Source organism: Apus apus, chromosome 13 (genome assembly GCF_020740795.1).
Source record: "Apus apus isolate bApuApu2 chromosome 13, bApuApu2.pri.cur, whole genome shotgun sequence".
Lineage (NCBI taxonomy): Eukaryota > Metazoa > Chordata > Aves > Apodiformes > Apodidae > Apus > Apus apus.
Genome location: NC_067294.1, coordinates 10,566,222 through 10,578,804, shown reverse-complemented (window position 1 = coordinate 10,578,804; position 12,583 = coordinate 10,566,222). Strand labels below are relative to the sequence as shown.

At 48.3% G+C, this 12,583-nt stretch overlaps 2 protein-coding genes across 2 annotated transcripts in view; one reads left to right on the top strand and one right to left on the bottom strand.

Annotated features, from left to right (window-relative positions):
- Positions 1-1,253: 1,253 nt before the first annotated feature.
- On the bottom strand, positions 1,254-8,548 carry EFCAB9 (EF-hand calcium binding domain 9). The gene is made up of 5 exons (XM_051631560.1): positions 8,387-8,548; positions 5,560-5,704; positions 4,123-4,196; positions 2,967-3,140; positions 1,254-1,343 (listed from the first exon to the last, which is right to left on the bottom strand). The coding sequence occupies exons 1-5, from the start codon at positions 8,546-8,548 to the stop codon at positions 1,254-1,256; spliced, it is 645 nt and encodes a 214-aa protein (XP_051487520.1).
- STK10 (serine/threonine kinase 10) overlaps positions 8,529-12,583 on the top strand; it is a 49,563-nt gene continuing 45,508 nt past the window's right edge. The window contains exon 1 of the mRNA XM_051631635.1: positions 8,529-8,837. Within this exon, the coding sequence (XP_051487595.1) occupies positions 8,547-8,837 (291 nt within the window). The 5' untranslated portion in view covers positions 8,529-8,546. The remainder of the gene's footprint in view (positions 8,838-12,583) is intronic.

Sequence of the window (12,583 nt, the reverse complement as noted above, 5' to 3'; positions counted from 1 at the left end):
CAGCTTGGCCAACATGTCCATCTTGCTCTGTCTGTGCTCCTGTGGGCCAGTGCTTTGTGGGCCACCTGGTGCTTGGCTACAAAGGCAGCACTAATGGAAATTATCTTTACCATGGTCCCAACCTTTCTGCTTCTCATGGTGGGACGACAGCCCCAGTCAGTGCAGAAACTCCCAAATTGCTCTGGGTGCTTTAGGGATCATCTGGCTGAAAGCTGGGAGTGGCTGGTCCTGCCTAACACGGGCTGAAAGTATCAAGGTAACTAATAGGAGGGGCACTGAGCTCTGCACAGGTTTGTAGTGTTCTCCCTTTCTCTGAATAACCCTGGAAAGCTGGGACTTCAGCTGCTTGGTTTATTTTCTTGGGATGCTGCCGCACAGGGGTGCTGAAACGTCACTCCGTGGGAGGTCAGTGGCAGCGCTTGGAGACTGGAATTTTCAAGTCTGATTAGTCCCTTATGCTGCTTCATTAGGGGAGCTCTCTAATGGCAGCGAGTCTGGAGGAGGCTCGATGGTCCGATGCCCTGCGTGTAAGGTGAGAGGGGGGGGGGGAATAAATTCACTGGATGGCCGTGCCCAAAGGCTAAACAGCGTTCAGCAAAAGAAACTAAACTGCCTCTCTTGCTTTCTCTCTGCATGGACTTAATTAGGTGGTTTCGTTAACAAAGCAACAGCGTTTCCTGTCGCTGGGCTGTTCGCAGCAGCAGGGATGCAGGGAGCTGTCCCAGGCAGGGATGCGGAGCGGAAAGCCCGGAGTGGGAAGCTGCTAATGTGAGGGGCTCCGTGTTGGAGAGACCGGTCTGCACCACTTCAGACCAGCCTGGCTTTGAGTGCTTCTGGATGTGGCAAAACGGCAGCACTGGGAGTAACCAGCAAGTAACGGGAGAGAAGAGGTTGGTTGTGAACTCCAAAGACACAGCAATGGCCCTACCTGGGGAAGGTAACACTAGCATCAGGGGGGAGCCCTGGGGAGATGTGTGGGGCTGAGCTCTAAGTTGCATCAGTCCCTCCTCTTCCTCAGACACCAATCTATGGTGCTCACCTTGGCAGAGCTGTGGCAACATCAAATGGAGAAAACTGGGCAGGCCCTGCCTTTCCTGCAGCACTTGGGTTCATCTGCTTTCTACAGGTGTGGTACATCTACCTGCCAGTTGTCAGCTGAGCCCAGGATAATGAAGAAGCAAGACTGTGTTATTCCCAGCTGGGTAAAGGGTTCTTGCTCAGAGTGTTAGGAACTTTCTGATCCTCCTGGGAGGCTATTCATGATCCTCTTTTTGTTGTTTGCCACCATAGGAGACTGTATCTTGATATCTTGCAAATATCTTGAATTCCCTGTAGTTTAATTGCTCTTTTTGGAGAGGAGATGGTTCCCTAGCTTAGCAAGGCAGCCTTACCCAATGCAAACAGTTATTTTGGAGAAAGACTCTGAGTCCAGGCTCTCATCCCCTTCTCCAGCTTGCTCGAGTTTCCCAACTGACTCAGGAGAAATTGGTTTCAACTGATTGCCTCTGGCTCACCCCGAACGCATTACAGGCTAATAGGGCACCTCCCTGGCACTTGATGGTTTCCCTGCCATGTGTAATGACTTGCAGATGTTGGAGTGATTCCCAACAGCTGGGATGTGGTGTGGCAGGGGGAGCAGGGTGCCTCCATGGCTACAGCACAGCCTCGCTGCTCTGGCTTAAAGCAGCCTTTTAATCAGGCAGGCTTGAGATGAAAGGACAGGATCAATGCAATTTGGGGCTGAAACAGCTTATTCCAGGAAGCTGCTCTGAGGGCATGAGAGAACTATCCGCAGGCTCCGAGCAGGATGGAGGCTTTGATACCTCACTGTGCTGCTAAACCACACAGGAAACAGGCTGCAAGCCCTGCAGGGCTTACAGGAGAGATGCAACAGCTGCCTGTAACAAATAATTGATGAGGATACTAGTGGTTAAACATAGAGGAGGAGAATTATCAATAAAAACAATAACCCAGGAACCCAGCAGCAGAAAAGAGGAGGAAGAGAAGGGATCTCCCTCAGTTTCTAATGGCTGTCTTGCCAAGTGTGCTCCTGGAGCATGCTGAGATGCTGAAGTCATGAGGTTGATGTGAAGATGTGACAGAGGTAAGAGATGTCTGTGGTCTCTTAATGACCAATTCCTTACGAGTGGAGCTGCGGGTGGTCATTAATCAGAGAGGACTTCAGAGCAGGGAAGGGATAAGAAAGGGCAGAGGTGACCACACAGGGATAAAGGTGAGTTGGTAGCAAAAGCAAATCAGCAAGAGATGGGTGCATGCACCTCCTTAACTGTTCTGTCAATGCAGAGCTGGAGGGGAGGTGATGTTACTGGCTTTGTTCTTCTGGTTGCAGGGAGCTGCTCCCCACCACGAGGCAGCGATGGGTGAGATCCCTACGGTCTCTCCTTGGAACCTGGAGCTGGTTTAATGTCAAAATGAAGGGCTCTATAAAAGAAAGAGCTTTCCCTGGGGCTCATACCTGGCACCAGTATCTCCATGACTGCTTTTGGCACAGGCAGGAGCCAAGGTACAGCACTTGTAATGTTTCTAGAAGGAGCCAGGAGCAAGTTCAAGTGTATCCTGCTGAGGTGCCCCCCCAGCCAGCAGCTCTGAGAGTGGAATGCACAGAGCTGGGAAAATAATGAGAGGCCACAAGCAAACTCAGAAGAAAATGGCTTAAATAAAGGTACTTCTGACAGTCCTGCCCACCTCCCTTCATCAGTGTACCCAGACAGGGGAATATGCCTGCTTTACCTAAAAAAAGTTATTTTTCCCTGTTTCCATCTTACTGTTGAAAGATTTTCAATTTAGAAGTCACCAAAGACTTGCTCCTGAAATCAACAGGGAAACTCAGGCTCGAGTGAGAAGTGGCTGCAGGCAGCAGTGAAAATTAATGCCAAAGATTCATTTTTAATTTAGGGGCATTTAATTTCAGGGGCATCTTTTTACTGTAATTTCTCTAATTTTACCTCATCTCCAGAAATATGAAAGTCCTTTAATATCATTTTAAGTTCTTTCTGGATTTTGAAGAGAAACCTTGTGGCTTCAAACTCATTAAACTCAGTCATATTATCCCCTTCTATGTCCAGCAGTGGAAAGGCAGGTCCCACGTGCTGGTGGATTAACTTCTTTTCAAGATGGTTCTGTTTTGGGGCAGAAAGGTTTAGAAACAGAGGATAAGGACTGATTTCCTGCTTGGAAAGAATACAATGAATACCAACCAATGCTCATGTCCAGAGAATAAAGGTGACCTCCTGCTAGTCGTGCCTGCAGGAAATAGCAAAACCCTGGTGCTTCCTGCTGTGGAGCCAGGAGGGAGCAGCGGCTGCTGGGCTGGGTTTGGGCTGTGCTGGGATGAGCTGCAGGCAGCCAGCCAAGCTCCAAGACTGCTTTGTGAGGTCCTTTCCCACCCCTCCCATGTGCCAAGTGACTTGCAGGGCTGTGTCCCATGGTTGCCTCCTCTCCTTCCTCTCCCGCAGGCATCAGCCCCAAGCACTGGTTCTCAGCTGGGTGCTGGGCCAGAGCAGAGCTGCAGAATATGTCCAGTAGTAGGGCTGAGCTCTGAGGGTTATCCTGGCTTTATCAGCCCTCCCACTCGCTGCAGCCTGCTGTCCTCACTGCTTTTCCTTGTAAAGGCACCAGCCTCTCCCCAGCCCGGGCTGGGGTATCAGCACAGGCTTCACCTACAAGCCAGCAAGAACCAATGGGTGGAAACAGATGTTCTGCTCTCTTCCCTATAGGTACATACAACCAAGGGCTTGTTTTTCGGAGAACTCCTTGCCATGATGGATAGCCTGACCTGGGAGGTGTGTTTAGATAGTTCCTGCCCAGGAAGAGGTTCAGGGGTGGATTTATGCCAGAGAAGCTAGGTTGGTATTAGCAGGAGGACTGCTCTTTTCCCTGCTTTCTCTCTTTGTGCAGCAGCATCATGGCCACATCCAGACCCAGGGACCTTCTCCATCCCTTGCATGCCATGATTAAATATCAGCTCCATTGAACTGTTGGACAGTGCAGATGTCTGTACTGACTCAGGACCAGCAGGGTACGCATCTCATGGAACAGAAGAATGCACATGACCACATAGAACTCATGACAGCAAATCCTTCCCTTCATGTTTCAGTCCAGCAAGTCAAACAGCAGCATGGTCTGGTCCTTATTCAGGTCAGTCACATAATGGAGAAAGCAATAAAACTGCAGATCTGGAAAACAGTGAGCTCTCAGGCATTGTCTGCACAAAGCTGAGAGCTATAATTAGCAGGATTTATTTTATTTTAAGTGTCCACTGCTCCCAGACAGGTTGCACAGACAGTTAAAACACAGCAGCAGACAAGAGATGCTGTTTAGAATTGACAGACACTATTAGTAAAATGGCCTGATATATGAAAGGGGAATATGTGATTTCTGCACAGAAGGCATTGTTAAAGTGCTCATAATTTTCCATCTTCCTTCCCTCCTATCCCACCCCTGGAGGAAAGAAGGACATTTCCAGCACACCAGAAACACTGGAATAAGAATCCATTTTCCTTTCAGAGGTGCCACGTGTGATGCATGATCTATTAGCAATTATTTTTAGGCCTATTTAATTTTCTTTGGGGCAGAGGAGGAGGCAAACCTCCAGATCCAGCATTTACCTTAAACTTCTCTAAGTGCAGACACAAACAGCTCTAAAAAATCTGCAGCCTGATCTGTTTCTGCTACCCCTAAATCTGTGCTAACAGGGTAAATCCATGGGAAGAGGAGTCCTTCAAGCTGGAGCACCAGGGGAGCTTGCAAAAACATGGGAATAGGCTGAAGAACTTCAGGCAGGAGGTGGGGAAGCTGTGAACCAGTGGATGGGGGGTTGCAAACAGCCTGGTGTGGAGGACACTACTGGCAAGCAACCCATCTGCTTTCTAACATGGAGCACATTTGGCTTATGGAAAGGGTGACATGACGAGCCGTGCACAGCTGTGAAGACCTCCTTCATCACTGGCCTGGGTTTTTCCTGTATCCATTGTCTGCTCATTGTGCCACCACCTGGTTATCATGTTTGTACAGTGCTAGCAAGTACTGACCTTGGGACTTTGCATGCTGCTGGGATGCAGAGGATGAAAACACTGTAAAATCAAACAGGTTTCATAGGCTCTTGGACCCTTTTCTGTCTCAGAAACAGCAAAGGAGGCAAGGGAAGGGGGAAGAGGAAGGAGTCTCTTCGATGCAATCTCAGTGGCTCTGCATGGTCCCTTGAGCTGAACACATTTCAGAGGTGGATGCAGGAGTAGCCAGGCCATGTAACCTTCCAGAGCAACCAGGGCATGAAAGAGCAGGGTGGATATGGTGACATATGCTGTATCTGAAAGCTTTTTGGGGTATTGCCAAGCACAAGTATTAACCAAGCTGCTAGTTAATTAGTATTACAGAGTGCTGCATTTGTTGTAACATCTGAAGTGCAATATTTGTACAGGGATCTGTAATCTCTCGTTTTAAATCCTAAGTGATGTAGCATTCTGTGTATTTCAAAACATTACACAGGGCCTGTAATTTTAGAGCATTAATGCCAATCTCATTTTAAAAAGTATTTACTGTTCAGGTGATTCTTTCTATGAACATCCAGGAGCTGGAAATTCTCTACCAGTGCCACAGTATTTCTTACCGACCACAAGCAGTGCGCTTGATCTAAATGCAGATGCTGTAGAAAACATTCAGATTTCAGTTTCTTTTCAGCTGGCTGTGGAAGATCAGTGAAACAGAATTGGAACCATGGCAATGACCCTTCACAGAAGGAAAATTCTGCCCTAGAACCAGATGCAACTTCTCTTGCACGACTTCAATGCTTTTCCCACATTTTCAAGAATTCCCCTGAGATGCAGAGGCAAAGGCTCCCCTTCCATTCAGCACTGAAGGATAATACGTACTAAAATCAAGTAAAAACTATTCTTATAGTGCTCAAGAGCATTAAATATGATTAAAATGTTCAAGACAGCATAGACTTCAGGGTTTTATTTAAACTGTAATGCAAATCTCACACTCAGGCAAGTGTTACCCCAAAGTCTGTTGGTCCATGCTGAGGAGGTCCTACACAGCAGCCACTGCAGGGCTTTGCTTTTCATCTTAGCCAGGCCTTTGATGTTTCTAGTTTCCCATAACTGACAGTGTCCTGTGCAACATGTCTGGGAGATAGAGCTTTTCACTATGGCTTTTATGGCTTCTTTTGAATGCCCAGTTTCTTGTTCAGTTTAGCTGTTAGGAAGCCAAACTGCTCTTACATTTATATAAAGTGTTTATCCCTCATTTCTCTTCCAAAGCAGAACAAGTCCAATTCAGCACAATAACCACTGAAAGTGTTCTTTATTCCTTATCCCTAACCTATACCAGAAACAACACTAATAAAAATCTAACTCCACTGACTTAGTTTGGTTGACAGACCCTGTGTAACTCAACATCTAAAACATGGAGCTCTGTAGTCATGCAGTCAGGTCAGCAGTTCCTCTTCCTTGGGCTGTAACGCTGAGCAAGAGCTGAGCTCTGCTAACGTGTGCTGCTGAGGACAGTGCTGACTCCACTGGGAAAATTCTGATTAAAAGTATGGAGTTTTGAAAGTAGTTGCTCTGATCAGGGTCTGTTCTGTTGTATTGCCAAATCCACACATTGCATCACACCAGATCCAAACCCCATGAAATGAGGTGGATAAACAGTGCTCAATTATTTTCAGCTTCTGTCTGTTTCAGGGATATACTTGGGTTGCATTTTCATTTGTTGTTTTTCCTACAACTCAGCAAGGAGAAGGGAAGAAGAAGGGGAACATGAAACTTTCTTCAACAATCGCAGCTGAAATTCTCATACAGCCACAAAGTTCCAGGAACCAGAGTTTTAAATAGTATTTCAAGCATCAGTATCAGGCAATTCCCAATAGAAATGTGAGGGCTGATCACACCAGGATAAACCTCTTTTTTTCTTCTTCTTCTTTTTTTTTTTCTTAACAGCAAAGACAAGAGGCAAGACTCAGCCCCCACGCTCTGGAGTGTTATATATTAGGGAACTAATGAGAAATCACCAAGTCCAGATGTTCTCAAACCAAGAACCTGAGCTTTGCCTGCATTACACATCAGGATGGGGTGTGTAAGTGCATTCCTCCCATGCCTCAGCCCTCGGCAATGGCACATGTACATGGGGCAAAATACACAGCCTGGTGGGAGCAGTGTTGGTGTCACTGAGGTTTGCATGGATAAGCATTTACCACAAAGCCCTCTGATAAATCAGCGCTGTTACGCAGTCTGGCTGCACCGTCGGGTTTTTCCCCTAGATGTCCCCATTTAATACTTGATTTCAACTCGGTTTTTTTCAGAGGATTTGAAGTTTTGCCAGGGAGAGGATGCAAACCTTCACATTTGACGCCAGCCGGGTCACATCTTCTCTGAAACAAATTCATGGTGGGTGAATTCACGGTGCTGATACACTCAGATCCCTGGGAGTTTTAAAAACATGTGTTTGGTTATTTTCACATGAGGTGAACTGGGGGAGGAAGGAAACTTCCCCCAGTTGCCAAGGCAGTTAGGATTGTGGTTTTACCCTCAGAGATGTGTCTCTGCTCGGCCCCCAGCAGCACAGCCCATGAGGTGAGACACAGCCCGGCTGGATGGCTCCCCAGGCTCCACACGACGGGCTGAGCAGGCAGGAACACCACAGCAGTCACTGAGGAGTTTCAGACCTTTCCTTCCAGGTTTTCTATATTATTTACTTAGATTGTCTTCTGATGCTCTGGCCTCCTCCTGCTGTGCTGGGGCAATAGGGTTTGGGGGAGTCGTGAGATGTCACAGAACGGTTTGGATTGGAAAGGACCTTAAAGATCATCTAGTTCCAACCTCTCTACCATGGGCAGGGACACCTATCACTAAACCAGGTTGCTCCAAGCCCCATCCAGCCTGGCCTTGAACACTTCCAGGGAGGGAGCAGCCACAGCTTCTCTCGGCAGCCCGTGCCAGTGTCTCACTGTCCTCATTGTAAAGAAGTTCTTCCTAATATCTTAGCTAAATCTACCCTCTTTCAGCTTGAAACTGTCCCCCCTCATCTTATCACTCCATGCCACTGTAAAAAGTCCCTCCCCAGCTTTCCTGTAGCCCCTTCAGGTACTGGAAGGTGCTCTAAAGTCTCCCCGGAGCTTTCTCTCCTCCAGGCTGAACAAAAACTTCTTTCCTGTGAGAGTGACAGAGCCCTGGGACAGGCTGCCCAGAGAGGTTGTGGAGTCTCCTTCTCTGGAGACATTCCAAACCCGCCTGGACGCCTTCCTGTGTGATGTGCTCTGGCAGGGGGGCTGGACTGGATCATCTGAGGTCCCTCCCAACCCCTAAGATTCTGTGATTGATTCTCCAGCCTGTCTTGAGGTGAGACTCCCTGCCTTACTCAGGCTTGCCGGCGGGGCCGAGCAGTGCCGTGCCGTGCCGGTCTCCGCCGTTCCGAGCCGTTCCGAGCCGTGCCGTGCCGGGCGGGGCGGGGCAGGGCGGAGCGGGGGCGGCCGATGCGCGGGGCGGCGGGGCCGGGCCAGCAGGTGGAGCGGCTCGGGCTCCGGCTCCATGTGCGCGGCTGGAGGCGGCTCCGCTCCCCGCTCCCTCCTCGCCGCTCCCCGGGCGCGCAGCGGCTCCGGCTTCCCCCGGGGCAGGGGCGGGAGGCGGCTCCCGCAGCTCTCCGCAGCTCCCCGCAGCTCCGCCATGGCTTTCGCTAATTTCCGCCGCATCCTGCGCCTCTCCACTTTCGAGAAGCGGCGCTCCAAGGAGTACGAGCATGTCCGCCGAGACCTGGACCCCGGCGAGGTGTGGGAGGTGGTGGGGGAGCTGGGAGACGGCGCCTTCGGAAAGGTCTACAAGGTGGGTCCGTCACGGGGGGCGAAGCACCTGCGGTGCCTCCCCCCGCGGCCTGGGGGCTGGTTCCCTGCTCCTTCCCCGCTGCTGAGCGAACCGGGGAGCGCTCTGCGGGGTGGAAATTCCCCTGCGGGACCCGAGGCTGGCTCCGCGCATCCCGTTAGCTCTGCCGCCGGGAACGGGAGAGCCCGGGGTGGGGGGGGGGGGGGGCAGAGGCAGGGAGACGGGGGCTGGAAGCTCAGCGTTCTGCTTGGGGCAGGGGAAAGGAGGGAGAGTAGGTTCTTTCTTCTTTTTTTTGCCCTTTTCCCCCGAAATCGTCTGGTTTTTGAGCGATGCTTTTGTAAGGCGACGAAGTGTTCCTTGCCAAGCCTGTCGGTGCAATGAATGGAGGGGAGATTTCTTGGAAGTCAGCAAGTCTTGGGGCTGCCTCCAAGTTTTGCAAGCCTCCAGGGGTGACATTTGTATTCCTGTGGTCCTCACCGGCAGGAAACTTAGAGTGAGAAGAGGAGCCCAGCTTCTTAAGAGTAAGGACATGTCCAGTGCTATGAATGTTTAGCCTTTAGGTTAAAGAAGCAAGGTTTTAAAGGCCAAATTCTCGCTGTACTTTGCACTCCAAAGCATCACTGTCTCTGAAATACTCTGGTCTCCTGTGCAATAGCTGAAAGAGGAGAGTTTTGCTTGGGGCTGGCTGGAGGAGCAGGTTAGGGATCCAGGCTCCCTGAGAGACATTCGTTACAAATATAATTTGGAACTGGGGTTGTGAATTAGCTGTTGGGCATCTGGGTTTTGATAGTCTGATTAGATCATTTAACAAGGCATTGCTGAAGAATTGAGAAATAAGTACCTAAAACAGAAGCCAGAAAGGGAGCTGGTTGTTTGCAGGTCAGGATGGAGGTGTTTTACCACAGTGTTCTGGGATTTGGTGGATCTATTGTCTCTATCATGTTCTTTGATAGAAACTCCAAGAAAGTCAGGCCCTAAGTATCCATTGAGTGGAAGTCTTCGGTGAGGATCCTTTCTTCTAATAAAATGCACCAGCAGTAATAAGTGCTTCTGTAACCAGTTTACGTGGTGTTGTGTATTGGAAACCCACTTGTATCTAGCAACCTTCATTCTCCTCCTGGGTAGTTATTTGCTTATATTTGCTTAGGTTTCTCATGCAATTACAGAAATGAGGTAGACATTGTAAAACAAGCTATTAGGCCTATGAGACAAATGAAAACTTACAAAGTATTTACATCAGTTATCTTCTATCTTAAGCACATATAACGTATCCAAAGTAGATAACTTTCAGAATAAAGCTACTTAGTAAGTGGTTGGTTTGGTTTTTAAGTCCATTGTCATATGTGAATGCCTCAGCTCTTGACTGCAGCTTCACATCAATAATAAAATTATCAGAGTACCTTTATGTACTGTAGGCTAAGGATGTCAGCCTGTCTGGCAGTAACATCTCCTCTCCAGCTACTTCCATCACCTTTGATCCCCATTTCAACCCAAATGAGAATGTGGATTGCAGTAAATCACACAGTGAAGACCGTGTGTTCATAATCAGAAGATCACTCTAACTGGGACATTCAGGCAATTGTAGGCTTTTGAGATGTTTAAACACAGTTGACCAGGGGGTGAGGGTTCATGTAACAGAAATCAAGGGGCTATTTTATTCTTCTTAGAAAAGTTTTTATTCTCCATCTTCTTTGCTTTCTTCTCTGTCCATTCTGCATCCTGGTTGGTGAATGGATACAGTTCGTTTTTGAAGACTTCTCATGAAAAATTTTGTTTGCTTTTTTAAGATAAATTGTTTGGGTGCCCTATTTTAGATAATAGCCAGTAGCATTATTGCAGAGAGGTGGTTTCTGGCCATGCTAAGCTTGAATATGCGTATTGTCTTCCTTTGTCTTTCTGAAACTGCAGCACTACCTGAGGTGGTGATGCATATAGGATGGAAGTGCAGAAGAAGAGGCTTGTCCTCTTTTTCTGGTTGGCTGCCAGAAAAGCCCCAAACAAACCATCCTCTTGTGTGCAAGGAGGACACAGGTGGCAAAGATGCAATGAACAATTTTAAGAATTCTCTTGAACTCGCTTTAAAGTTAATTTGCTCTTCACACACAAGCTATAATTTAAAGCAAGTCAGGGTGTTTGTATGACCGTGTAAGTTTCAGGATGTTTGAATGAAGTTCCTGTCTGTCTTCCGCCCCTTTCCACACACGGAAGCACAGGGAGGTGATACAATCTGCCTGTGCCTGCATCCTGCCCTACCCACCATATGTTGTACTTGCTCTCGAGAGCTGGTTGTCCCTGAGCAGTGCACACTGAAGAGTCTGACCTGGGAGAAATGTAGATGTGAATAGAAGAAAAAATGTGCTTGTTTTAGTAGGTGTTGCGTTTCTGACATCAGATTTGGGCAGGAGGAAGAAGGGCTAAGCTGGATGATGGTTTTATTGGGGAGTGTTGCTGCCCTGCAGGACACTGTCAGGGAGCTGTGTCTTGGACTCCCTGTGCATTCAGCTGAGCAAACTTGAACTGGTTAGGCACAGCATTTACAAAAGTAGGACAGGCTTAATTTAAATATTTGGTAATTTTTCATTAACATATATATAGAGAAGCCTGAAATGTATACAGCAGACCTTAAGAAACCTGCAGCCAGTGGAAACTACTGGGATTTCCCTATTTTTACACACAGACATTTTTCAGTGAAAGAGGACCTGATTGTATGAGGAAACAGTGAAACGCATTGCAGAGGGTAATGAAGCTGAAAAGTTGGAAGGGGGTGGGGAGAAACTGCTTCTTTCTGGCTCTCATTCTATTAATGTCTTGGTTTTGGTAAGTCCAGCAGGTGTGACAAGGAAGTGATAGCAGCCCATAGATAACAACGAACTGCAGGGCAAACACACTTTGTTACCCATCTCATCCAAAGCTCATTAAATCGATAATCTTAAATCAGCAGCAGTCAAGAGCTGTGATCGGTGTGTGCAAGCCTGGAAAGGCTGCAGCACTTCTAGGGCTGTGGGCCTATAAAAATTCCTAAGTCAAGCCCTTTTCAAACAGCCTTAAAAAAAAACAGAGTTATTTTTCTTCAAAAACACCTACAATACAATTCATAAAAATAAATGGCTGTGGCTTTACTGGTTGAAAGTCAACATCTGTTTGCCTGTGCAGGCAGGGAGAAGTGGTGGTGGTGGCACCTTCATGAGCTGCAGCAAAGCTGTGCTGACCTTGGGGCCATGCAGATGCTCAGAGCAGCGTGGGCTGGGTGCTCAGAGCCACTGAAACCCATCCCACTTCTGCAAAACCCATCAGTTGGTGCAGTATTTATTCACTGTTGCAGGTAGTTGCATTAATGTCATCAGGAACAGCTTTGCAAGGGCTCTCCTGGGCACAGAGCATTCATGAGTTAGCAAGGGGTGGACTGGGTCTTACAAAAGCATGGGTTCTGCTGGAAGAAGCCCCAGAACTTGCTGCCTTTCTTGAGGTGGGATTGTTTTGCTGTGCCCATGCCTCTTGTGGAACACTATCACCCCTTCCCAGGGTGTGCTGATGGGGACACTGGCTCCCTGATAAGGCTTTCTCCTGGCAGGGTGGGGACAGGCTGTTGCATGTGGGAGAGAGGGCTGCTCACAGCCCCCAGCATGGTGGAAAAGGGGTTTGTTCACTTGAACTCACTTTCAGATGCTCCCTGTGCCAGATCCTGAAGAGATAACACCAAGCCCTGTGTCACAGCAACTCATAAGTGTGCCTTTTATGTTGTTGTTGTT